The following is a 27,799-nucleotide window of genomic DNA, read 5'->3' as shown; positions in this document are numbered from 1 at the left end:
AGTAACTCAGCGGGACAGGCAGCATCTCGGGAGAGAAGGAAAATGGCTCGAGACCCTTCTTCAGACTGGAGTCTGATCAAGATAGCCCCTGCATGTTTCAACGGCGAGGTTAATCTACATCCACGTAATGTTTCATAAAGAACCCTTTTAAAAAAGTGCTGCTGCGCTCAGATTCTTTATTCTATTAGACTCAGTTATCTCATTTGTTCTTAACAAGTCACGTCCCATGATGTTCAAATGATGTTCCGTACAACCTCTTCCTTTGCCAGAGAATACTGTAACAGGGTCAAACATGGGGTGAACATGAGGTAGCCATACCAGAGGAAACAAGATATCTAGTTACCCTGGGGCCAAGAATCACATTACATTTAAATCACAGGCAGGCAACAGTCAGGGCGGCAAAGAGCGTGCTAAACTTCAGCAGCTAAAGGGATGGTGAAGAGAGGAGTATGAAGGAACTGCAGATGCTGGTTTAAATCAAAATTGATACAAAAAGGTGGGTGTATGGAACAAGCTGCCAGCGGAGGTAGTTGAGGCAGGGACTATCCCAACATTTTAAGAAACAGTCAGACAGGTGCATGGATAGGACAGGTTTGGAGGGATATGGACCAAACACGGGCAGGTGGGACTAGGGTAGTTGGCTGGTGCGGGCAAGTTGGGCCGAAGGGCCTGTTTCCACACTGTTATCACTCTATGAAAGTGTGGAGTAACTCAGCGGGTCAGGCAACATCTCTGGAGAAAAGGAATGGGTGACCTCTTCGGGTTGCGACCCTTCCTCAGAGAGGTGACGTATTTTGGACAAATGAACTAGGCCAGGTCACACACAGTGAAAGGCAGGGCTCTAGAACAGAGAAACCTTGATGTGTGAGATCATAGTTCTCCGAGGGTGGTAGACAGGATGGTGGAGGTGGTATTTGGAATGAATGCCTTCGTCAGACATGGCAGTGAGTGCAAGAGTAGACACAAGGGTCAGGGCCCCGACCATGGGTGAACAAGGGAGGAGGAGGAGGAGAAGGAGGTGAAGGACTGTCTGAACTGTATGGCCTCCACCACAGTGAAGAATGCTGTGGTGGATGTCTGTGTTGAATCATGTTGTGTATTGTGTCCTTATTAAATGGTAAATTACATTTCACTGTAAATAAATTTGAACTTGAACTTGGATACAGCGATCCAAACTGTTTGTTGGTGAGGACTGGGATAATCTGTCACACACTCCTGACCACACTCGGATAGATTGTATCAACACTAAAGCACTGATAACGTATATAAAAGTTAGACAAAAATGCTGGAGAAACTCAGCGGGTGAGGCAGCATTTATTAGGTATGTTGTAAAACGTACCTGAAGGTTGCTGAAAATCTGTCCCAGCCCGTGTGCGCGATTTTGGCGCCGTTTAGAGGGGGGTGGGTTTAAAACGCGATTTTCCCTAGGCTGTTCAATTCGAGCTTGTTCAGCCTAATTAATTATTAACGAAAAATCGCTGGAAGATTCCGTCGCTGGAGCTATTTTTAGTTTTAAGGGCTTTATTTACTTGTTATAGTAGGTTAAAAATTAACCTCTAAACCCGCGACCGCCGACAACGGGCCGGATCTCATACAGGGGAAAACAGAAGGTAGGCTGTTTATTTTTACGTTAAAAAGGGCTTCTTAAGATCCCTTTATACAAATTTTAATGTTGCGAGGAGCTAATTTGGGGCCCATTATATCCCACAGTATTTTTCTGGGCATTTGGGGGCACAAATCTACCGCAATGTGAACGTTCTAAACCAGCGCGTTCAAAGGATCCCACTAGAAAGCTGATTTAAATGGCCATTCATTTACAGCAATTGAACACTAAATTCCTTTCATTTGGCCTATAAATTAATGTAAATGAGATTTTAAAATCATGTTTTATAGTGAATTATTTGTGAATATTAATTGGACACTTAGACTATTTAAAAATGTTAATCATTTCTTAAGAAATGGATAGATGTTTAGATCTAGTAATTGAGTTTTGTAATTAGCTACAATTGGGTAACTAACTAATTATATGCTTTAATTTCAGGTCATCCAAGTAAGATTATTTTATATTTGTTTCAGAATGCTTCAATCTATGATAACTGAAAATTTCATTCAGTTCTCTTAATTTTTAAGAAAGTTATGGGCTTTTGACTGTCCACGATCACAGCTTTTTTGTTATGTCCATAGAAAATCAATAGGGAACAAGATGCTAATTTCCGAGTATAATTTCCGAGTGGCCATAACTTGTTAAATACTTGAGATATGAAAGTGAATTAGGTGTCAAATTAAACTTCTTTTTATGCTTTATCTGATGGGATAAATTGCAGGCGATTTTTAAAATCTCAAAATTTTGTAACATTGCTACATCTATGGAGCAAAGGAATAGGTGACGTTTCAGGTCGAGACCCTTCTACCTTCGATTTTTCCCGCATCTGCAGTTCTCAAGGAGGCTTCTAAAGGGCCTGTCCCACTGTACGAGGTAATTTAAGAGTTCTCCCGAGTTTCCCGATTCGAACTCGGTGAATTACGGTAATAGCTGCTCGTAGGTACTCGGGGCTCTCGTGGACATTTACAAGTCTTCACGAGCTTACCGCTTTCCCCAAGTACCTGCCGTTAGCGTTACGAGCCGCTAAGAGACGTCCCGGCGGCACTTTGGGTGGTCAATGGCACCCGGGCAACTGCTAATTTCGAGCCTTGCAATGACCTATTTCCTTTATCATTGTTAATTTTTTGCATATCTTTCATTAATTTGTTCTATATCTCTCTACATCGCCGTCTATATCTCTCCTTTCCCTTTCCCCTGACTCAGTCTGAAGAAGGGTCTCGACCCGAAACGTCACCTATTCCTTTTCTCCAAAGATGCTGCCTCACCCGCTAAGTTACTCCAACATTTTGTGTCTACTATTCTAAATTGATACCCACTTCATAACTGCAGGAAGATGCAAACGCAATCATGCCTCCATGCAATTCCCAATAACCTGAAAGGTGGGATGCAATCAGGCTTCACCGCAGCCTTTAAATGCAACCCTCATTCAGACCGGCAGGCATGAACACAAACGCTGTGTGTCACATAGACCACTGTGGGCTCCTGCAGTCAGTCATGGGCCCAGTTAGTGAGTTTATCTAGTGAGTTTAACCTTGGGAAGATCTTGAGAAGCCTGTATTGTTCGCCAAGACCAGCATGAGAATTACAGAGCTAAAACTGCCAGAGAAGGGAAAATAAATGAACATCCACGCTTCATACCTCATCTTGTGTAAGGAATATCTCATTCTGCAGGGGGTCCAGGTAGACGTCAAACAGGCAGCTCAGATCCTTCAAAAGACAGAGATTCCATTACCCACCACTCAAGATATTAGTCATCCTTAAGGTAATACATCATTTGAGAGAATATTCATGTATTCAGCTATTAGTGAACATTGCATCCTCTTTTTGAATTTACTTGCTGGCATGATGAGGATGTCACTGGCAAATCCAATATTCATTGCCAATTTCTAATTGTGCCCAAACTCGGAAAACAGTTAAAAATCAATTACAATGAGCCCAGATTCTGAAGGACATTAATGAATCAGGTGAGTCTTTATTAGATTACAGTACTTTTGTGTTTACCACTAATAAGACATTACAGATATAATTTCATTCAATGCAAGTTGTTTGAATGCCATTTGTTGCCTTGGTAGGCTTCAACTCACATCTCTCCTGGTCATTGATATTAAACTTCACCAGTTTAGGCAGTAGCTTAACCACCATGATACCACACTCCCATCTCAATAAACTATCGTGTAAGATGGACCTGCAGATGCTGGCTGACACCGAGGATAGACACAAAATGCTGGAGTAACTCAGCAGGACAGGCAGCATCTCTGGAGAGAAGGACTGGGTGACGTTTCGGGTCGAGACCCTTCTTCAGACTAAAGAGTCTCGACCCGAAACTTCACCCATTCTTTTCAATCCAGAGATGCTGCCTCTCCCGCTGAGTTACTCCAGCATTTTATGTCCATCAATAAACGATGGGATTATTGCCCGATAGGCTGTACAATACAAAAATAACTATTAAACTTGCTCACACCAAAATTCCTTCAGAATCATTTTGCAATGGTACATTTTCCCCCAAATTACTACAAAGTAGACTTTAAAAATAAAGAACGGCATCAAAGAAATTTGTAACACGCAGTAAAGTATGCATCACTAATCAAGAACAATGTGAACTTAAGATAGACGCGAAAAGCTGGAGTGACTCAGCGGGTCAGGCAGCATCTCTGGAGAGAAGGAATGGATGATGTTTTGGGTCGAGACACTTCTTCAGATAGAGAGACAGGGGGAATGAAATATCTTCGGTTTAAACCAGCATCCGCAGTTCCTTCCTACATAACAATGTGAGCTTGTTCTATTTTGAGTTCAGAAATACTGCTTTACGTTTTCAAAGGGTTGAGAACATGCCTGCATTCAATCTGCATCTCCTAGTATTAATACTTTGTAGACTGAAGGGACAACACAGTCAGTTGGTTTACACACTAAACCCCTGGGAATTTGGTTTGGGAGCAGCTCAGAATGAGAAAATGGAAATTTAATTTGTATTCCAACTGCGTGGAACTAATATGAGGTAGGTGTTCAAGAAGGAACTGTAGATGCTGGAAAATCGAAGGTAGGCAAAAGTGCTGGAGAAACTCAGCGGGTGCGGCAGCATCTATGGAGCGAAGGAATAGGCAACATTTTGGGTCGAGACCCGCTGAGTTTCTTCAGCACTTTTATCTACCTAATAGAGTTGATGTGGACAAGCTTTTCCCTTTGAGAATAGGGAAGATTCAAACAAGAGGACATGACTTCAGAATTAAGGGACAGAAGTTTAGGGGTAACATGAGGGGGAACTTCTTTACTCAGAGAGTGGTAGCGGTGTAGAATGAGCTTCCAGTGGAAGTGGTGGAGGCAGGTTCGTTGGTATCATTTAAAAATAAATTGGATAGGCATATGGATGAGAAGGGAATGGAGGGTTATGGTATGAGTGCAGGCAGGTGGGACTAAGGGAAAAAAAGTTGTGTCGGCACGGACTTGTAGGGCCGAGATGGCCTGTTTCCGTGCTGTAATTGTTATATGGTTATATTGTTATATGAGGTAGGTTTGAGTAGCTTTATTGCAGTTTTTAGTGGGAATTGGGGCAAACAAACAAAATGTCCCCAATCTGAGAATTTGCCCCAATTGATTAAAGATATGGAAAAAGGATAATAAAGTGATGAGGTTTTTGCCAAGGTTTCCATGAAGGTTATTAATGGAGAAAATGGAGGGCTTCACCTGCTTCAGGCTGTGGTGATGTAATGAAGGCAGCGCTGATGTAATTAAGGCACTTTGTGGTTGATAGCGTGAAATTATTCTTTTTAAAATCCAAAAGCAAAATTCCTGCTTTTGATGACCACAAAATGAGAAGAGTAACTCGAGAATGTTCTGAACACCAATATAAATGTAATATGGATGCAGTGAAGTCACACTCCAGTTGTAAACTGACAGATAACATTTTCGTGGATTTCACGTTTTACCAACAATTATTAGTATACGGTGGCGCAGCGGTAGAGTTGCTGCCTGACAGCGCCAGAGACCCGGGTTTGATCTTGACTACTGGTGCTTGTTTGTACGTTCTCCCCGTGACCTGCGTGGGTTTTCTCCAGGATCTCTGGTTTCCTCCCACACTCCAAAGATGTACAGGTTTGTAGGTTAATTGGCATACGGGTAAAACAAGTGTGTGTAGGATAGTGTGTTAATGCAAGGTCAGTGCAAGGCCAGTGGACATAAGGGTCTGTTTCCGTGCTGTATCGCTAAACTAAAAAAAACTAAAATGACTCCTTCATTACCGCATGGAATTAAGGAAGGATTGATTCCACACAAACTGATTTGAAAATGTCCTCTTTCAGATACTATTTGTCACCTGTCATTTTAAAACAGGCAGTGGTCTGAAATCCAACCAAATAAATAGGATTGATTACCTCCTCCGCTCGCTGTTAAGTAAAAAAACAACAAACCTGACACTGTTTTGCCATCTAAGAGACATAAAGTGAATGGCGCAATTAATGTTTCAAAATTGCCACAATGTTAAAACAAGACTGATTATAATTTGGGACGGAGGCTTGTTCTGTTGTGTTGCAGCAAGTAAGAATTTCTTTGTTCTATCTGGGACATGACAATAAAACACTATTGACTCTTGTTATTTTTGAGAGGATGCTTTCATTTGTACAGCTCGATATGAACAATTTTGACACCATCATGGCATGGCTGAAATAGCCAAAATTCCAATTAAAATATTTGCCACTTCAAGTGCAAAATTAGATCTTTAAAAAGGGAAATGAAATGACATTTCTTAAAATTAATGTCTGCTCTTGATCATCATTTATACTCAGAGGAATAGTGATGTGTGTACCATTATCGTTATAACCATATAACCATATAACAATTACAGCACGGAAACAGGCCATCTCGACCCTTCTAGTCCGTGCCGAACACGTATTCTCCCCTAGTCCCATATACCTGCGCTCAGACCATAACCCTCCATACCTTTCCCGTCCGTATAACTATCCAATTTATTTTTAAATGATAAAAACAAACCTGCCTCCACCACCTTCACTGGAAGCTCATTCCACACAGCCACCACTCTCTGAGTAAAGAAGTTCCCCCTCATGTTACCCCTAAACTTCTGTCCCTTAATTCTCAAGTCATGTCCCCTTGTTTGAATCTTCCCAACTCTCAGTGGGAAAAGCTTATCCACGTCAACTCTGTCTATCCCTCTCATCATTTTAAAGACCTCTATCAAGTCCCCCCTTAACCTTCTGCGCTCCAAAGAATAAAGCCCTAACTTGTTCAACCTTTCTCTGTAACTTAGTTGCTGAAACCCAGGCAACATTCTAGTAAATCTCCTCTGTACTCTCTCTATTTTGTTGACATCCTTCCTATAACTAGGCGACCAAAATTGTACACCATACTCCAGATATATGTTATATCAGTATACCATCCATTCCAGACTTTGTTTGTCTGCGCATTAAACTTTGCATTTTAGAAGATTACTCATGTGATAGGAGCAGAATTAGGCCATTCAGCTAATAAAGTCTACTCCGTCAATTCAATCATGGCTGATCTATCTCTCCCTCCTAACCCCATTCTCCTGCCTTCTCCCCATAACCATTGGCACTCGTACTAATCAAGAATCTATCTATCGCTGCCTGATAAACATCCACTGACTTAGCCTCCACAGCCTTCCGCTACACAGCCTAGCGATCTCATTTTGCTCATCAACGAAATGACAAAGAACTGAATATTACTTCAGATGGAGTCAGTGCCGGATTTAGATGAAGAGAGGCCCTAAGCTGTTGCACTTGTGAGGCCCCCAACGACCGGACAGCCATGGCGGCCAAATCTCCCACAATTCAAAGCGAGGGAGAAAGTGCCCAGCGCCGACCAGTTGCCGTTGCAGTGCGCATGCGCAGGGCGGCCGATAATGTGCTGGCCGTGGTTGTGCGCATGTGCAAGGCGGCCTGCCTGCCGTGCCGGCGGATGAGGAGCGAGCGGAGCCCGGCGGCCCGGACACGGATAGCGGGGGGAGATGGAGAGAGAGAGATAGAGGGGGGGCCGCCCAGAGTTGAACGGTAGATGTTCTGCCTTGGCCGGAGGCCCCCCTAGACCTCGAGGCCCATCAATTTCTTCGGGGGGGCCCCTAGAAAGTGGGGGCCCTAAGCTATAGCTTGTTTAGCTTATACATAAATCCGGCACTGGATGGAAGGCATGAAACTTTGAACAAAGGTTGAACAATATTCAGCATTGCCAAAAACCAAAAATACATGATATGTGGAGTTCCAAATGAAATGGAACAAAATGGGCAATTCTCAAAATCTTTCCCACCGGGGATGCAGGAGACCAGTGGGCAGCGAGATTGAAGGAGTAGAATGTGCTGGATGATAGTTTAAAAATCGCAGGCATTTGGTTCAGGATCCATGGCCTGGATCCAAGAGGAGGTAGCGATGGTGATGCATCACAGGGGAAGGGTCTCCCGCAGGGTAGGACGGAACGGAAAAACAAATTAGGCGCAGATTACTGAACTTTATGAAATATGAATATGGATGTTAATGAATTATTAAGTGTGGGAGCACAAGCAGAAATGAGAAGGCTGATAATAATAGGCAAAGTAAAGGAAAAGAAAGCAATTTAACTGAAAAGTTGTAAATTTATAGATGGCATCATAAAAATGCAACAGGTGAGATGCCTTAAGAAGAGGAAATTTAAATTAAAATACTCGTTTTCACAATTAATAATGATAGAAATGGTCAAATTTATCACACATTTTGTGTCGGAAGGAACGGCAGATGCTGGTTTAAACCGAAGATGGACAGAAAAAGCTGGAGTAATTCCCCTGTCCCACTTAGGAAACCTGAACGGAAACCTCTGGAGACTTTGCGCCCCACCCAAGGTTTCCGTGCAGTTCCCGGAGGTTGCAGGTGGTTGCCGGAGGTTGCAGGTAGTGGAAGCAGATAGGGAGACTGACAAAAACCTCCGGGAACCGCACGGAAACCTTGGGTGGGGCGCAAAGTCCCCAGAGGTTTCCGTTCAGGTTTCCTAAGTGGGACAGGGGCATAACTCAGCGGGTCAGACAGCATTTCAGGAGAAAAGGATTAGGCAAAAAAAGGGCCTGTTTCCACACTGTATCACTCTATAACAGTACAGCACAGGAAAAGGGTCTTTGGCTTCCAATGTCTGAGGTGAACATGATGCCAAGACCCTTGTTTATTTACCCTAATCCATAATCCTCCATTCCCTGCATATCCATATGTCTATTCAAAAGGCTTTTAAATGCCACCATCATATCTGCCTCAACCACCATCCATGGCAGCACGCTCCTGGCACTCATCCCCCTCCGTGCAAAAAACTTGCCCCACACATCTGCTTTACAGTTTGGCCCTCTCACCTTAAAGCTATGCCTTTCAGTATTTGATTTTTCCATCCTGGGAAAAAGGTTCTGGCTGTCTGACCTATCTACGCCTCTCATCATTTTATATCTCCTAATCACGTTTGCTCTCGATGTCCGGCATTCCAGAGAAAACAATCCATGTCTCCCCAATCTCTCCCTGTAGCTAATATCCACAGGCAACATTCTGGTAAACCTCCTCTGCTCCCTTTCCAAAGCCTCCACATCCTTCCTGTAATGGAACGCAATATTCCAAACGTGGCCTAGCTCATGTCCGATGAAGCTGCACCATGACTTCCTGACTCTTGTACTCAATGCACCGACCTGCAAAGGCAAGCATGCCATATGGGATCTTTATCATATCTACTATCTATCTACTCGAGGCCACTTTCGAGGATCTATGCACTTGGACCCAACATTCCTCTGGACATCAATGCTGTTGAGGGTCACACATTAACTGTATACTTTTCCCTTACATTTCACCTCCCAAAGTACAACACTGTAGAGAGTCCACAAGTTGTGAACAAACGTTGATTTTTATTAAGACACTAGGCCAAGTGCAGACCCGTTGGGTCTGCTCCCCCAACGCAGCCGTTCCCTACCCGTAGCCCCCACAGGAGACGTGGTCCTCCAACTCAAGCGGCTCAGGAATCATCAGGGGTGCGGCTGTTTTTAAATGGCGTCTTTGAGGCGAGATGCGGGCGCCAGCAGCCGTTATGGTCGCTGACCAGCGGGAGGCGCCAAAATGAGTGATTGGGTGGGAAGGATTTTATTAAAAACTAGACCAAGTGCAGATCCGTTGGGGCCTGTTCCCCAACATGCGGTGGGGGGGGGGGGGGGGGGGGGGGGGAGGGCGGCATGCAGCGTCACACACACTAACTATTCCCCCCCCCCCTTCACTCATGCTAATTACCCCCTTGATATTATATTAATATTATTAATTTGCTCCTTTTACCCCATAACCACCCTATCTACTGACGCATAGCCCCCAATCTAGAGGGGGGGGGGGGGTAGAGAGAGAGAGGGCAGAGGGGGAAGGGGCAGGGGCGGAGAGAGAGACAGAGAGAGGGGCAAGGGGGGAAAGGGGGTGGCGAGGAGGGGAAAAGTGGGGGTGGAGGGGAGGAGAGAGAGAGAGGGTGAGAGTGAGAGTGAGGGGGAGAGAGGGGGGGAGAGGTGAGGGGAGAGGGGGGAGGGGGGAGAGGTGAGGGGAGGGGGAGAGGTGAAGGGAGAGGGGGAGGTGAGGTGAGGGAGGGGGAGAGGTGAGGGGAGGAGGAGAGGTGGGGGAGCAGGGGGGTGGAGGGAAGGGGGTAGGGGTGTGTGGAGGGAGAGGGGGTTTAGGGGAGGGATGGTGGGGGAGGGGATGGAGGGGAGAAGGGGGGAGAAAAAGATGGGAGAGAGAGAGGGGGGGGAGAGGAGAGGAGGCAGGGGGAGGGAGAGGGGGGGAGAGGAGGGGGGGAGAGGAGATGGGGGGGGGGGGAGAGGAGAGGGGGGAGAGGAGAGGGGGGAGAGGAGGGGGGGAGAGGAGAGGGGAGAGAGGAGAGGGGGAGAGGAGAGGGGGGGAGAGGAGAGAGGGGGAGAGGAGAGGGGGGGAGGAGAGGGGGGGAGAGGAGAGGGGGGGAGGAGAGGGAGAGGGAGAGGGGGGGGGGGAGAGGAGATGGGGGGGAGAGGAGAGGGGGGGGAGGAGGAGAGGGGGGGAGGAGAGGGGGGGAGAGGAGAGGGGGGAGAGGAGAGGGGGGGAGAGAGGGGGGAGAGGAGAGGGGGGGGGGGGGGGGGGGGGGGAGAGGAGAGGGGGGGGGGGAGAGGAGTGTCTTTTTATTTCAACACAAACCCCCCAAACAACCATTTGCAGGCAGTGCTTTTTTACTTTAACCATATTTTCATTTTCAAACCACATTAAGGGTACTTACTCACAGTTGTGTGTACATGTGTTCAGTGTTATTCACAGCTCAGAGAAACGTGACCCTCTGCCTTCCTCCAGCTTGCAGACTAATTGAGGCACACCACTTCCCGGTTTTATAGTACATCCCCCCTGCCGCCAGCGGGGCAGCAGAGAGCATGGGGAATTTTGTAAAATCATTAATATCTCTGTCATTTTTCATCGACTGGAAAAATCCTCGGCACACATGCGGCGGAGGGAGGCTCTGAGCAAGGTGGCCAAAAATGACGGCCATAGGTGGCGGTGTTCTCTCGGAAATCGCAGCACAGATCGCCAAAACCGGTCAAGAACAGACTTTTAGTAATATAGATATAGATGTGTACATAAACACGACGGAATTTAATGAGGAGTGGATACTTGGAATGAAAAGTGAAATCTCTACCGAAATGGAAAAAAACTTATCGTTTCTGGGTCTGACTTTGGCGTGGCAACGAATCAAAAGCTGGCAGCCACAAGACAGAAACACACACAGCCAGCCAGCCACACAGTTTTAATATTATATAGATTACAGGTTTGGCATACATGCGAGTTTGGTGCACTCTAACATAAAGTCATTGTTGCTGCTGTTGAGCGAGGTTGTTGACCCGTGATCTCGAGCTAAGTGTCTGCTGTTGTTGTGGAACACACCATTAACTCATGAAATCCCCTTTCTGCCAAACGCAGTCACGTGACCGTTCCAGTTTGGGTGACGAGGGATCGATCAGCAAGTGGCTTGACCACCAGGTGGCGCCACGACACCTTGCACTTGCATCGGAACAAACTCCATCTGCCATTTCTCTGTCCATTTCTGCAGCTGATCCATATCCCAGCCTTCTTTACAGTCTGTGACTCCAGCAAGCTTGGTGTTATCTTCAACCTTACTAGCCAACACATCCAGGTTTGCACCCAAGGCATTCATATATATCACAAACTGAAAAGATCCCTGTGTAATTCCACCTGTCAGACCTCCAGCTTGAATATTGCTCTTCAACAACAACCCTCTGTCTACTCTCAGTAAGGCAGTTCTGAATCCATACAACCAAGCCATTGTTAATGCTGTGCATCTTAATCTTCTGGATCAGCCTACCATGGTGGACTTTATCAAATGCTTTAATCCACGTAGATAACATCCAGCACTCTGCCCTCATCCATCACCTTCGTCACCGCCTCACAAAACCATTGTTATACCCCTGTCCCACGGTACGAGTTCATCCAAAACCTCTCCCGAGTTTAAAAAAAATCAAACTCGCGATAAGCACGGAGAATGAACGTAGCGGGTACGTCGGAGCTCGGGGACGTCTCTTAGCGGCTCGTAACGCTAACGGCAGGTACTCGGGAAGACTTGCTAACGGCAGGTAAGTACGGGAAGACTCGTGAAGATTTTTCAACATGTTGAAAACTGTCCACGAGAGCCCCGAGTACCGACGAGTGGCCATTACCGTAAATCTCCGAGTTAGAATCAGGGCCAACTCGGGAGAATGAACTCTTGGAATGAACTCGTACAGTGGGACAGGACTTTTAGCAAGACATGACCTGCCGTGGAAAATAACATTGCTCACTGTCTTTAATGAACCTATTCTCCTCCAGATGGGAGTAAATCCTACCCTGTAGTATCCCCTCCAATAGCTTCCCTGCCACTGACGTGAGGCTCAGTGGCCTAGAAATCCCTGGATTCATTCTACTTCCCTTCTTAAATAAAGGAACAACATTAGCAACTCTCCATCCCTCCAGATCTCGCCTGTGACGAGCAAAGGCGCAAAGATCGGGCAAGGTTCCTGCAATCCCGTCTCTTGCCTCCCTCAATAACCTGGGATAAATCCCATCAGGTCCTAGCGATGTATCCACCTTAATGCTGTCCAAGAGGCCAAACCCCACCTCCTTCTCAACCTCACACTATCCCTTGCATATTAATGTTCTCCACACTCACTTCTCAGTCCTCCAATTCCGTCTTCTTGGTTTAAATAGATGCAAAGTACTTGTTTAGTACCTGACCTACATCCCCAGACTCCAAGCAAAGTTATTTTCTCCCCGGTTGCCCTTGTGTTCTTAACATAGGTATAAAATGTTTTGTGATTTTTTTCCCATCTGACTTACCAAAGCCATTTTGTGGTCCATTTTAATTCCTAATTGCCCATTTGTTCTTTCCTTCTCTCTCTCTATTCCTCAAAGGCCCTGTCTGATTCCATCCTCTTAAAGATTGCATATGCTCCCTTTTACCTTTTGATCAAACTTACAACCCCTTTAAGGGCCTCTCCCCAGGCTATTTTTTTAGCGACTGTCAGCATCAGTGACAGGTCATCGATAAAGTCGCAGCGTGACGCAGCGTGATGACGTATTGATGTGCGCCATTTCCTCAAGTGTCGCTTCAACATGTTTTTTGTCGCCGCTGGATTTTGAAATGTTCAAAATCTTTCGGCAACCCTGAAACGTTAGCCAATGGTGCCGGCAGTCGCAGAAACAAATCGGCAAGTGGGACACGCCCTTTAGTCATCCAAGGTTCCTTTACTGTGTCATCCTTAACCCTTCACCTTACTGGTTGGACAGGTAGATGGATGGGACAGGTTTGGAGGGATATGGACCAAACGCGGGCAGGTGGGACTAGTGTAGCTGGGACATGTCGGTTGTTGTGGACAAATTTAACCAAAGGGCCTGTTTCCTCACTGTATCACTCAATGACTCCAAGTACATTTCATTCCATAGGGCAGATAACAGATCGGAGGTACATTTAATGAAACAGAAATATCTGAACTCCAATGACGAATTGTAGGACGAGATTAAATAGTAATCTTCACAATTAGCAGTGATATTTTTCATCTGCTTTCCTTTAGATCATAGGATAGCAAAAATACCGCTCCGTGGCTCGAGCAGCAAACACTGCTTTGTCTGATGTTGTATTGTTCATAACGTCACAAGCGAGAGAAGATTTCAAGTCTTATTTATAGCTCAGTCTCCAGAGATTAGTACATGTCATCTGGAGTAATTGAATGTATTCCCCTCAAGGTGGCTGCCCACATCAGATCAAATGCAGGTGGAATTAAATGACTTGCCGAGCGATATTGACTTTTGATTAGCATGGTGACGCAGTGGTAGAGCTACTGCCTTACAGCACCATTGGCCAGGATTCGATCCTAACCACAGGTGCTCATCTGTACGGAGTTTGTACGTTCTCCCCATGACCTGCGTGGGCTTTCTCCGAGGTCTTCCCTTTCCTCCCACACTCCAAAGAGGGAGGAAATGGCTTGGTATGAAAGTACAATTGTCCCGAGAGCGTGTCGGATGGTGTTTGTGTGTGGGGATCGCTGGTCGGAGTGGACCCGGTGTATCTCTAAACTAAACGAAAACCCTCAAGAGCCACGTGCCAGGGTTCATATTGTCAACTTGTGAACCTGCCACTTCAGTTTGAAGCAAGGAATGCACGTTGAACCCTGCAGACATTGACTTTCACCACATGTAGTATCCCAGTTCATTAATGTTCACGAGGGCAATCAATGGGAGACCAAACTATCAGATGCCTCCATGAAATGTTGGAGAGATTCCCCAATATTATGAATGTGCAATACAATACTGAACAGATAAAATGTCAGGGGGGGAGGGGGGGAGAAGGGGGGGGGATTGAAGGGGTGGGGTGAAGGGGGGGGTGAAGGGGGGGTGAGGGGGGGTGAAGGGAGGTGAAGGGGGGGGGGGGGAGGAGGGGGAGAAGGGGGGGGGAAGGGGGGAGAGAAGGGGGGAGAGAAGGGGGAGAGAAGGGGGGGGGAGAGAGAAGGGGGGAGAGAAGAAGGGGGGAGAGGGGAGAGGAGAGAAGGGGGGAGAGAAGGGGGGGAGAGAAGCGCGGAAGGGGGGAGAGAGAGGGGGGAGAGAAGGGGGGGAGAAGGAGGGGAGAGGGGGGAGAGAGGGGGGAGGAAGGGGGGAGAGAAGGGGGGGAGAGAAGGGGGGGGGGAGAGAGAGAGAAGGGGGGAGAGAAGGGGGGAGAGAAGGGGGGGGAGGGGGAGAGGAGAGGAGGGGGGGGAGAGAGAAGGGGGGGAGAGAAGGGGGGAGAGAAGGAGGGAGGGGGAGAGAGGGGAAGGGGGGGAGAGAGAAGGGGGGAGAGAGAGAGGGGGAGAGGAGAGGAGGGGGGGAGAGAAGGGGGGAGAGAGAAGAGAAGGGGGGGAGAGGAGAAGAGGGGGGAGAGAGGAGAAGGGGGGAGAAGGGGGGAGAGAGGGGGGGAGAGAAGGGGGGAGAGAAGGGGGGGAGAGGGGGGAGAGAGAGAGGGAGAGAGAAGGGGGGCAAGGAGAGGAGAGAAGGGGGAGAGAAGGAGGGGAGGGAAGAGGGGGGGGAGAAGGGGGGAGAGAAAGGGGGGGAGAGAAAGGGGGGAGAGAAGAGGGGTAGAGAAGAGGGGGGGGGAAAAAAGGGGGGAGGGGGGGGGAGAAAAGAAGGGAGGGGGGAGAGAAGGGGGGGGGGGGAGGGGGGAGGAGCAGGGGGGGGAGAGAGAGGGGGAGAGAAGGGGGAGAGGAAGGGGGGAGAGAGGGTAGAGGGGAGGGAAAAGGGGGGAGAGAAGGGGGGGAGAGAGAAGGGGAGAGAGAAGGGGGGGGGGGGGGGGGAGGGGGGTGTGGGGGGGGGGGGAGGGGGGGGAGGGGGGAGGGGGAGAAGGAGGGGGGAGACACTTTTAAGAAGCCAGACAACTTTTAATAAAGTTTAGCGGGCATTTAACATTACCGGTTGGTTTTCCTTGGTTCTGAAAACTCCAATGAGCCAATTAAAATGCCCAGTCAGCAAAGGAGATGGCCTACGGCTGCCTGTAACTACATAGCGACCCCACTCCACTGCGCTATGAGTTCAAAAGAACCATGCCGACCAATCTTTCAGCATGCTGAAAAATTTTCCTCGACCAAACTGAGGCCGCGAGAGTATGCGGGAACTTCCCTCGAGCACGAAGGAGAGTTCCAGGGATCTCCTAGGACCGCTCAACGCCAAATGCTTCAGTAACTGTCCATGTGAAAATGGATGAAATAGTCAAGTGAAGCTTCTCTGTGGTAATGGATCTTAGCAAGTTTACTTTAGTTTATTGTCACGTGTACCGAGGTACAGTGAAAGGCTTTTGTTGTGTACTATCCGGTCAGCTGAAAGACAATGCATGATTACAATCGAGCCATTCACAGTGTGCAGATACATGGTAGACCAAAACATTCAGTGCAAGGTAAAGCCCGCAAAGTCCGATCAAGGGTCACCAATGAGGTAGATAGTAGTTCAGCCCTGCTCCCTGTTTGTGGAAGGATGATTCAGTTGCCTGATAACAAGTATCAGAGGTATCATGAGAGCAGGCTGTCAAGAAAACACGTCAAGAAAACCGCAAGGAATGAAGCACCAGCAATTATTTTCGAAAGCTTCATGCCATTAACAGCAATAAACACATGCCATTGATTAAAACCCCCCACATACCTTTACGTAGGATTTCTCCGTGTCTATTAGTTCGTGGATAACTTTCCGAAGCCTTTCTGCATCAGAGAGATGCCGTGTCATTGGTCTGAGAGGCTGATCAAGGCTATCCTTCTGCCCCGCCATATCTGAAGGGTGCAGTTCGTGTAAACTCCGGCAGAAAGTGCTCACGTGCTCGGCACTCTGGAGGAAGGAATGAACAGATGATAAACAAAACAACGTCACGGGCCAACCAACTTTCACAACTTTACATTCCAGTTTAGTTTCAGTTCGTATTGAATTGATACAGCACTGAGTTGCTGAGGTATTTGTTCTTAAAACAGGAGATGTTTGAATGAGTGAAAATGGAATGAAGGTGCGGGTTGTTATATGGAATCCTCATGCAAGGTGCACCTGAGACCAACTAGCCAAATCCATCTTTGCCGTCATTCAGAAACACCAGTTTAGAATGAAGATACAGGACTGGGTTTGAGATCTCCCTCTTCACCCCTCCCCCATTCTAGATCTCCAACTAGTTTGAATGTCCTCCCGATTATATTTTATCTTTGTATGCCTCGTTGTCAACTTCCCCAGCTAACAATGATCACCGACATTTTCCTTGAACCTCATCCCCTTTGATGGCTCGTTTTCACACCTTACCTTTCCTTATCTCCATGTCTCCCTCTCCCCTGACTCTGTAGAAGAAAGGACTCGACTATTATTGTTTGTTTGTTTTTTGTGTGCAGGTGTGCACATATATATATATATATATATACACACACGCACACACACACACATGTATGTATGTTTAGTTTAGTTTAGAGATACAGCGCGGAAACAGGCCCTTCGGCCCACCCTATCCTCGCCGACCACCGATCCCCGCACATTAACACTATCCTACACACACTAGGCACAATATTTACATTCACCAAGCCAAATAACCTACAAACCTGTACATCTTTGGAGTGTGGGAGGAAACCGAAGATCCTGGAGAAAACCCACACAGGTCACGGGGAGAACATGAAAATTCTGTATAGACAGCACCTGTAGTCAGGTCTCCGGCTCTACATTTGCTGCAAGACAGCAACTTTACCGCTGCGCCACTGCATGTATATGTGTATATGTGAGTATGTGTGTATACTGTGTACACACACATTGAACTTTTTTTCCCCGTTTATTATATTGTGTACAGAGCAGTGTGGTTGCATATTCTGTTGTGCTGCTGCAAGTAATAATTTCATTGTTCTATCTGGGACATATGACAATAAAATACTCTTGACCCGAACCATCATCCATCTCATCTATCCAGAGATGCTGCCTGTCTCGCTGAGTTACTCCAGCTGTTTGTGTCTATCTTTTGTGATCTGCTTTCCGGGCTGATTATTCTTTTGTGGAATAGTCTACCAAAACAGACGCGCACTGAATTACTGGAAAGCTCTTGGGTTACAAACAGAGAAAAATCCAATCTTCAATAAAAGATACACGAGAAAGAACGGGAAAAAACTATCTTGTGCAAAGTCACAAACGTGCTGGAGGAACTCAGCAGGTCAGGCTGCATCTGTGGAGGGAACCGACAGACCATGTTTCAGGCAGGACCTTTGGCTTGGAACCCGTTGAGTTTCACTTCAGTGACTCCGTTAAGCTTTTCACATTTTTCATAATTCTCCGATTCCAGTTGCTTTACCCAATTTCAACAAAAATGACTCACAAGGTACAATTTCTATCAAAACTTCCCAAGTTAAAACAGGTATCTTTCACATCAATTTCTCTGTCAATAGACAATAGACAATAGGTGCAGGAGTAGGCCATTCGGCCCTTCGAGCCAGCAACGCTATTCACTGTGATCACGGCTGTGATCATCCGCAATCAGTTACATTCATTTCTCACGTAAATGAAACACAATAGTTTTTTTTGTTTCAATCCCGTAAGCCTTTTGCATGAATTGTACCAAATACATTCAATAAAATTACCTGAGTGAGAATCGGAATCCAGCCTCTAAATATCCACATTGATGTTCCACTGTCTGGCACCACTTCATAGACAAAGACAATCTACGGCACAGTGTACGGGAGCTAACTGAAGCACACCACACCCCGTTTAATGGTCCCCTTGGGAGCCAAGTCTTTTGCATAACAAAAAGGGGCATTTCACCAAAGAATAAATAATATTGTACATGGATTGAAAATTATTAACGAATTAGAACCAAGAGAAGAAGTCAATATTGTACAAAATATTCCAAACAGGAATATAAAAAAACAGGTTTGAATTATGTTGCAAATACTTTGATTATTGATTGGAGACATTATAAAGAAACAGTCACATATCTAAAAGAAATCTCGCAATTTGGTTAGAGTTGGCAATTAACAAATATATATGACTATAGATTTGTTTCAAAGAGGTTTATGGGTACAGGCTAACATATCCTGGGGAGAGATAGATCAGCCATGATTGTAGACTTGATGGGCCGAATGGCCAAATTCTGCTCTAATCACATCAATCTAAGTGTCAGAGAGAGTCCGGGGGAAATAAGACAGGATCGAAGTTGGTGGCAAAAGTGCAATTGACAATTTCTGCTTGAGTGTACAAGGCCAAATTAATGTAGTTGACAAAATAGGCAAAGATAGCTGGGGGTTAAGTGGGTGCCCACAACTGCCCCTTTGATCTGCAGGAGGTGGGAAAAAATCAAAACAGGTAGTTGAGGTGGTTAAGATCTAGGCATTGGCTCCCCATCCCCCCTCAGCTTGCAAGTTGAGAATTTCTTCACTTACACCTGCCAGCAGTAATCAATGAATACCAAACAATCACAAGCCCCTCTCCTCTGTAAAGATGAGCACCAAAGCCCATTTCCACACCCGACTGCCAATATAGTTCAAACCAGCTCACTCCAAGGTCAGCAATGATTGAAACTGATGACAGACACAAAAAGCTGGAGTAACTCAGCGGGTCAGACTGCATCTCCGGAGGAAAGGAATAGGTGACATTTTGAGGTCGAGCCCCTTCTGCAGAATGAGAGCCAGTGTAAACGGCAACAAGATATATGTCCCTCCTTTTTTCTTTCCCTTCTCTCCAGAGATGCTGCCTGTCCCGCTGAGTTACTCCAGCTTTCTGTGTCTATTTTCAGTTTAAACCAGCATCTGCAGTTTCATCTTACAATGATTGAAGTAAAGGCCTGTCCTACTTTCCCGAGTTACTCAAGAATTCTCCGGAGTTTTCCCCTTGATTCGAACTCGGAGAATGACAGTAATAGGCGTTCATGGGTACTCGGGGCTATTTTTTTTAACGTGGACATTTTTCAACATGTTGAAAAAATGTCCCGACGTACTTGATGCCCCGAGTTCCTACAGCTGGCATTACGAGCCGCTACGAAACATCCGTAGATCCGTAGACTCCTATGGGCTTCTATGGAGATTTCAAAGCCCGGAGATTTGAAATGGCACTGCCAGCTACCAGTGCCATCAAAGTGAGCACACTAGCGACACTAGGACAGGACTGCAAGGAGCAAACTTGCAGGTACGCAGTTGAAAAGATTTCTGAAGGTAGGGCACAAAATGCTGGAGTATGGACTCGCTACCGACATTACCAGACATCCCCCGAATTCGAATCAAGGGGAAAACGCGGGAGAGTTTGTGACTAACTCGGGAAAGTAGGACAGGGACATAAGAGCTTCCCATCTATCTATCTATTATTATATAAAAGTCTGTGGCTGTTATTATATAAAAGTCGGCTGCCGCCTGCCGTCCGTCCGTCCGGCTGCTGGCTGCCTTTCTTCCTTTTGATTTGTTTCCATCGTGTGATGTCACAATGCCCAATACACTCCTTCCTATCAGCTTCCAACACACTTCAAAACAAAGTTGCAAGACAGGAACACTCTGAACTTTTCACCTCAATGGAATATCACAGCAAGTGCTTCAACAGGAGGGGGAGGGCCAATTGGTATTGCAATTGGAACTGCTGCAGCAGGCAGGGGAGGTGCAATTGGAATTTTTTAAAAATCCACTGCTGAGGGAGGCAGGGGAGTGCTACAATCTTACATTTGGGAACGGGTTCAGTTCCGTTGGAGGAGACGGGTGCATGGTGGAATATTGGGTTGGGGGATCACACCATTGGGGGAGCAGTTGGTCTAGTATTTATTAAAGCTTGTCCTCAAAACAAGCAGTATATCGACACATTAACTATGAGAATATTATTATTTTTCACTACTTTGATAGAAGCTATAAATAAAATAATGCAACAGTGGAGAGTATATCCATAACACAATTTTTTTTTTTTTGGGATTGCTGAGAGTAACCACATTCAATAATAGTCATAGTTATACAGCGTGGAAACAGGCCCTTCGGCCCAACTTGCCGATACCGGCCAACATATTCCAGCTACACTAGTCCATATCCCTCCAAACGCGTCCTATCCATGTACCTGTCTAACTTGTTTCTTAAACGATGGGATAGTCCCAGCCTCAACTACCCCCTCTGGCAGCTTGTTCCATACACCGCCCTTTGTGTCAAAAAAGTTACCGTTCAGATTCCTATGGAATCTTTTCCCCTTCACCTTGAACCTATGTCCTCTGGTCCTCGATTCCCCTACTCTGGGCAAGAGGCTCTGTGCATCATGGATAATTTCCAGTTGAAACCTTCAACGCACTATTTGCATCACTGAGCATTATATGAAGAAACAGATCCTTTTACATTACATCATTTATTTTGGAATCCTGACTCCTTTCATCATTTCCTAATTATCAAAGCAGCTGATTCGCCCTCAGATGGTGAAAGCATCTTTCATATTGAAAGCAACAGGGACAATTGGCCCCTTAGTTTTATAAAGTTCACGCTCTTGCTCCCTATCAGGTTTCCCAGTTTAATAGTAAATAAGTTCACATTTTTCTGAAATTGTTAACAGACTTCTTCATCTTGCGCATGGTGTGCACAGCCTAAATTTGTAGGACAACTCGTTCTATTTGATCTTACTTGATTGTGCATGCCAGGTTGATTGCATTCGTCGAAACAGGGCGGACCAGGTGAAGGTTGCAATCTCCCACCCCATTAACAGACAATGCATCAATAAAAAACATTCCTGCGTTTCTTGGCCCCAATAATATTATTGTCAGAAAATGTTGTGATGTATATCCAGTTTACAAAGAGAGACTTAAAAAACTGGAGTAATTCAGCGGGTCAGGCAGCATCTCTGGAGAGAAAGGTTTAGGTGATGTTTCGGGTCAAGACCCTTCCTTCTTCAGGCCGACCCAGAAACATCATCTGTTCCTTTTCTCCAGAGATGCTGTCTGACCCCCTGAGTTACTCCAGCTTTTTGTGTCTAGACACAGTTTAAACCAGCATCTGCAGTTCCTCCCTACATATCCAGTGTTTGTTGATTATTTTCACACTGCCATCTGTCATTCAAGAAATAAAATCAGATGATCCCTGTGGACCAGGGTGAGGTGACGTAGCTCACTTGAACTCTTACAGACCAAAAAAGCTGCAATAGGTTGATGACTCACCAAGTAGAGCACCTTGTGGAGGGAGCAATGGGCTGCTGCTGCTGCAGCGGCTTTGTTCTTCCAGCCAGGGCGAGTCCCCTGACAGTAAAGGGCCTGTCCCACGAACATGCGACCTGCATGCGGCAAGAGCGACCAAACCGGAAGCAGGGGTCGCGCGGAGGTCGAGCGAGTAACGTGAAGTTTGAGCGAAGTCCGCGGGAAGTTCGCGCGTGACGTGCAGCGTCAAAGAAGGCAGCTGCGGGCCAGCAGGTCGTTGCCGCACGGAATTTTTGAACACGGTCAGTTTTTCGGAGCCCCGCGCGATGTCGGGACCAGCTCCGCACAACTCCATACAGCTCCGGCGATCGAAGTGGGACCGGCCCCGCGAGGCCGTACGGCTCAAGAGACCACGTTAGGTCGCGCTTGCCGCATGGAGTCGCCTGCTCGTGGGACAGGCCCTTAAGTCTCTTCTTACTAGTTGCAGGCATGGATGCAATGATCCTTGGGTCTCGACCCGAATCGTCACTCATTCCTTCTCTCCAGAGATGCTGCCTGTCCCGCTGAGTTACGCCAGCATTGTGTGTCTATTCTCTATGGCCACACACTAGTGTGCAATGAACACTAAGGAGAATTCCATCCTGGCATATTAACACGGAGCTTCAGTCTGAGTGAAAATAACATCTCCATTGGGTTACTTCAGGGACACAGTTTCACACACAGTTTTTTTTATATATACCGAATTAACAAACCTCTCTTTCCTGCCCATGCTCTGTAGCCTGGAGATTTGAAATGGCACTGCCAGCTACCATTGCCATCAAAGTGGAGCACACTAGTGAGGACAGCACTGCAAGGAGCAAATTTGCAGATTCGCAGTTGAAAAGATTTCTGAAGATAGACACAAAATGCCGGAGTAACTCAGCGGGTCAGGCAGCAACTCTGGGGAGAAGGAGTGGGTGACGTTTCGGATTGCTGGCCAGGTACTCAGAAGGATTGCAATTGGTCACTAGGTTGGTGGAGGAATGATCAAGATAACGCAGGTCACACTACCCGCACACCAGCTCGAGCTGTGAAGTGAATCAGCAGTAAGTAAAGCATAGTTTACCATGCAGGCAACACACAGTAATGGAAGAGGCTGCCTGAGTGAAGCCTAATTAAAGTCATAGAACATCCTGCACTCCATCAACCAGAGCCTCTACAAATAATTATTTGAATGAAAGCAGCCTCTGTAACTTGACACCAAGACCCCATAAATAGTCCCCAAAGTAATTAATGAGATTGAAGCTCTCGCATGCATGCAGCACAGATTTCATGCACAACCAAGAAATATCAGGATCCAGCCGTGATGAAGGGCTGGTCTTGAAAGCCGTAGGCAACGTTTTAAATCTGCGAACAAATTTGTGCAGATCTATTTGCTGCTCATGACCTTGGTAAGTTGATGACAGCAGTAATTCTGCCTGTGCCTCTGAAGAGATGCCAGACAGCAGAAACAACCCTTCAGAACACGCTGCAGCACGTTTACAGTGTAATTAAAACACAAGCCTCTAATCAATTCAGGGAACTGCTCCATGGCAAAATAGGATTGAATATGGTGGCATGGTGGCGCAGCGGTAGAGTTGCTGCCTTACAGCGCCGGAGACCCGGGTTCCATCCGTGCTTGCCTGTACGCTCTCCCTGTGACCTGCGTGGCTTTTCTCTGAGACCTTCGGTTTCCTCCCACACTCCAATGTGGTTTGTAAGTTATTTGTCTTGATACAAGTGCAAATTGTCCCTAGCGCGTGTAAGATTAACGTGTGGGGATCGCTGGTCGGTACGGGCTCAGTGGGCTGAAGGCCTGTTTCCGCTCTGTATCTCTACACTAAAAAACTAAACCCTGCAGCAGATTTTATTTACATTAAATTGGATGTTTCTCACAGCAACAGGGAAAAAAATTGCCACATTACTTATCCGAGAGCATTTGTAGACGTTACAATGTGGATATTAAAGGGCCTGTCCCACTTTCACAACCTAATTCACGACCTCTGCCGAGTTTGCCCTTGACTCATACTCGCAGCATGGTCGTCACGAGGTCGTAGGGGGTCGTAGGTAGGTCATGGGTAGGTCGAGATGCTAGCCGTAGGTACTCGTGGCATCAAGTAGGTCGGGGCGTTTTTTCACTCTCTAGGGTACTCGTCTAGAATTTAGGAGATTGAGAGGGGATCTTATAGAAACTTACAAAATTCTTAAGGGGTGGACAGGTAGATGCAGGAAGATTGTTCCCGATGTTGGGGAATCCAGGACAAGGGGTCACAGCTTAAGATAGGGGGGAAATCCTTTAAAACCGTGAGAACTTTTTTCACAACAGTGAATGGAAACTCTCTGCCACAGAGGGAGTTGAGGCCAGTTCAATTCAAAGGGAGTTAGTGGCCCTTGTGGCCAAGGGGATCAGAGGGTGGAGTGAAGGCAGGTACGGGATACAGGCCATGATCATAGGAAAAGGCCGAAATGGCCTACTAAGACCTATTTTCTAGTTTCTATGTTTCACACAAGAAAAACAACGAGGAAAAAAGGTCGTGAATTTGGGTGTAAGTGGGAAGGCCCTTAAGGAAAACCAAATCTAAGAGTATTTCAGTCATACACTAGGACAGACCAATACTGCAACATTGTGCAAATTGTTTGTGCAAGACAAGGCCCCTACTGCCTTTGCCTGGTGCATCAATGCCATGTGCTATGCCACACTCTCTCATACACACTGTTTTTTAATCCTTTTCTGGAAACAAGAGAGATGGCACAGAGATCAAGGCCGCTGCAAGAGCCGGAACGCACAGAAGGAGATATACTTTGCAGAGGTCAGGGAATTGATGGCTGTGGGGACGTGGAACAAAGGTTTCAGTTTTGTTTATTGTCATGTGTATCGAGGGACAGTGAAAAGCTTTTGTTGCGAGGAAGTGCAATCTGGGGCAGATCAGCCATGATTACGTGGCAACACGGTGGCGCAGCGGTAGAGTTGTTACCTTACAGCGCCAGAGACCCAGACTCGATCCCGACTACGGGTGCTGTCTGTACGTTCTCCCCATGACCCTCGTGGGTTTCCACAGAGATCTTCAGTTTTCCCCCCACACTCCAAAGATGTACAGGTTTGTAGGTTAATTGGCTTTGTATAAATGTAAAATTGCCCCTAGTGTGTGTAGGATGGTGTTAATGTGTGGGGATCACTGGTCAGTGCAGACTCGGTGGGCCGAAGGGCCTGTTTCCAAACTGCATCTCTAAACGAAACTGAATTATGAGGCAAGCTTGAGGAATCAGGAGGCCTTGGCCTGCTCCTATTTTATTAGTGTTCTGCAGGGAAAAAATAATGGTAAGATCAGGGCAGCAACCTCCTCTCTCTCCACTCTGTCCAGGGACCCCAACAGTCCTTTCAGGTTAGGTAGAGGTTCACTTGCACCTCCTCCAACCTCATCTACTGTATCCGTTGTTCAAGATGTGGACTCTTATACATCGGCGAGACCAAACGTAGACTGGGCGATCGTTTTACTGAACACCTTCGCTCAGCCCGCCTGAACCAACCTGATCTCCCGGTTGCTGGACACTTGAATTCTCCTTCCCATTCCCACACAGACCTTTCTGTCCTCAGTCTCCTCCATTGTCAGAGTGAGGCTAAATGTTGCCCGATCCTCATTAAGGAATAAGGGCAGAGAAACAACAGCAATCACAAGACAACACCATTATCAAACAGGACAGAGTATCGAGTATCGAAGTTGGGAGGTCATGTTATCATAAGGTCATAAGTGATAGGAGTAGAATTAGCCCATTCGGCCCATCAAGTCTACTCCGCCATTCAATCGTGGCTGATCTATCTCTCCCTCCTAACCCCATTCTCCTGCCTTCTCCCCATAACCTCTGACACGTGTTCTAATCAAGAATCTATCTATCTCTGCCTTAAAAATATCCACTGACATGGCCTCCACAATGAATTCCACAGAATCACCATTCTCTGACTAACAAAATTTCTCCTCATCTCCTTCCTAAAAGAACATCCTTTAATTCTGAGGCTATGACTTCTAGATTCTCCCACTAGTGGAAACATCCTCTCCACATCCACTCTATCCAAGCCTTTCACTATTCCATATGGTTCAATGAGGTCCCCCCTCATTCTTCTAAACTCCAGCGAGTACAGGCCCAGTGTCAATAAATGTTGCAGTTGTATAAGGCTTTGGTGAGGCCGCATTTAGAGTGTTGTGTTCACTTCTGGGCACCATGTTATAGGAAAGATGTTGTCAAGCTGGAAAGGGTACAGAGAAGATTTACGAGGATGTTGCCAGGAATAGGGTGTGAGCTACAGGGAGAGGTTGAGTAGGCTGGGATTTTATTCTCTGGAGCGCAGGAAGATGACGGCTGATCTTACAGAGGTGTATAAAATCATGAGGGGAATAGATCGTGTAGATGCACAGAGTAGGTGAATCAAGGACCAGAGGACATACTGTAGGGTTAAGATCAAGGGGAAAAGATTTAATAGGAATCAGAGGGGTAACTTTTTCACACAAGTTTGAAACAAGTTTGAAACAAGTTTATTCATGGATAACCCCTTGAGATGGACAGTCATCTCGTTTTCGAGGGGGTCCAACATAAAACATACAGCACAAGACATAACATACATAAAGGCTCTCATTGACCCACCTACCCACACACCAATCCCAAAACCCCTCCATCCCCACTTGTTATAGTTTATAACAATTGTTAATTGACTTTACATATAATAATAATAACAGTTATATGTTACAGCGCAAATGATCACACACAGAGCAAGCTAGATAAAGGAGCTTGAGGACTCTAATACTAGAAACAGGTACATGGTTTTATAAGGAAGGGTAAAAGTGTATTTTTAAATAGACGAAATGAGCTAATAGTTCTTATGGTACTAGGCAAAGTGTTCCAGTCAGAAGGAGCGTTGAATTTAAATGCACGTCTCCCAATTTCTTTGTTAGTTCTTGGAATGAAAAAGAAGGGTTGCTGAATATGTCTTAGTGAGTATGAGGGTGTGGATGGTAATAGGTCTTGTTTTAGATAAGAAGGGTAATTGAGGTGGATGCATTTAAAGATGAACTGGAACCAGTGGTAGCATCTTCGAGCGTGGGGGGGTAACCAGTTTAGAGTTTCATACATAGAACAGTGGTGAGTTATATATGGACACCTTAAAATAAATCTGCAAAGACTATTATAAACTACATTGAGGGGTTGAATATAGGTGGTGGTTGTATGGAGAGGAGGTAGTTGAGGCAGGGACTATCCCAACGTTTAAGAAAGAGTTAGACAAGTACATGGTTAACACGGGTAGCTGGGACATGTTTGTCGGAGTGGGCATGTTGGGCGGAGAACCTGTTTCCACGCTGTATCACTCTATGACTCAAATGTTTCAAAAAGGTATAAAAGTATGTTATTCTCTAATCTCCCCAGTAACTATTACATCTATGTCTTTTGTAAATGATTGCCATTAATGCAAAGTAATGGTCCTGTCCCACTGTACAAGTTCACCCAAGTGCTCTCCCGAGTTAAAAAAAAATCAAACTCGTGGTAAGCACATAGATTGCACGTAGCGGGTACGTCGGAGCTCGGGACGTCTCTTAGCGGCTTGTAACGCTAACAGCAGGTACTCGTGAAATGCAGTAAGCTCGGGAAGACTCGTGAAGATTTTTCAACATGTTGAAAAATGTCCACGAGAATCTCAAGTAGCTACGAGCAGCTATTACTGTAATTCTCCGAGTTCAAATTAGGGGAAACTTCTGAGAACTCTTGAATTAGCTCGTACAGTGGGACAGGCCCATTAGAATTTATTTGGTGAGGGAAAGATCAGCAGATGCTGGTTTAAATCGAAGGTAGATATAGTGTGCCTGGCATAAATAATGCATCAAATGCTGGAGTAACTCAGCGGATCAGGCAGCATCTCTGGAGAGAAGGAATGGGCGACGTTTCAGGTCAAGACCCTTCTTCAGACTGATAAAAAATATATATTCTCTTCACATTATCCACTACCTAGATGCAATCTTTGGAAATTAATCTTGGAAGTTAGGCGTAAAATAGTTAGTGTCATAAAATCCCAATATCTGGGAACATGTA

General features: G+C 46.2%; 1 protein-coding gene across 1 annotated transcript in view; it reads right to left on the bottom strand.

The window, feature by feature from the left end:
- The window catches only part of LOC129699890 (rho guanine nucleotide exchange factor TIAM2-like), a 153,904-nt gene that overhangs the window by 29,218 nt on the left and 96,887 nt on the right, over positions 1-27,799 (bottom strand). Inside the window, exons 16-17 of the mRNA XM_055640028.1 lie at positions 16,264-16,443; positions 3,242-3,310 (exon numbers count right to left, since the gene is read on the bottom strand). Of these exons, the coding sequence (XP_055496003.1) occupies positions 3,242-3,310; positions 16,264-16,443 (249 nt within the window). The remainder of the gene's footprint in view (positions 1-3,241; positions 3,311-16,263; positions 16,444-27,799) is intronic.

Source organism: Leucoraja erinacea, chromosome 8 (genome assembly GCF_028641065.1).
Source record: "Leucoraja erinacea ecotype New England chromosome 8, Leri_hhj_1, whole genome shotgun sequence".
NCBI classification, from domain to species: Eukaryota; Metazoa; Chordata; class Chondrichthyes; order Rajiformes; family Rajidae; genus Leucoraja; species Leucoraja erinaceus.
The sequence above is the reverse complement of the archived record's forward strand: the minus strand, read 5'-3'. Positions and strand labels throughout refer to the sequence as shown.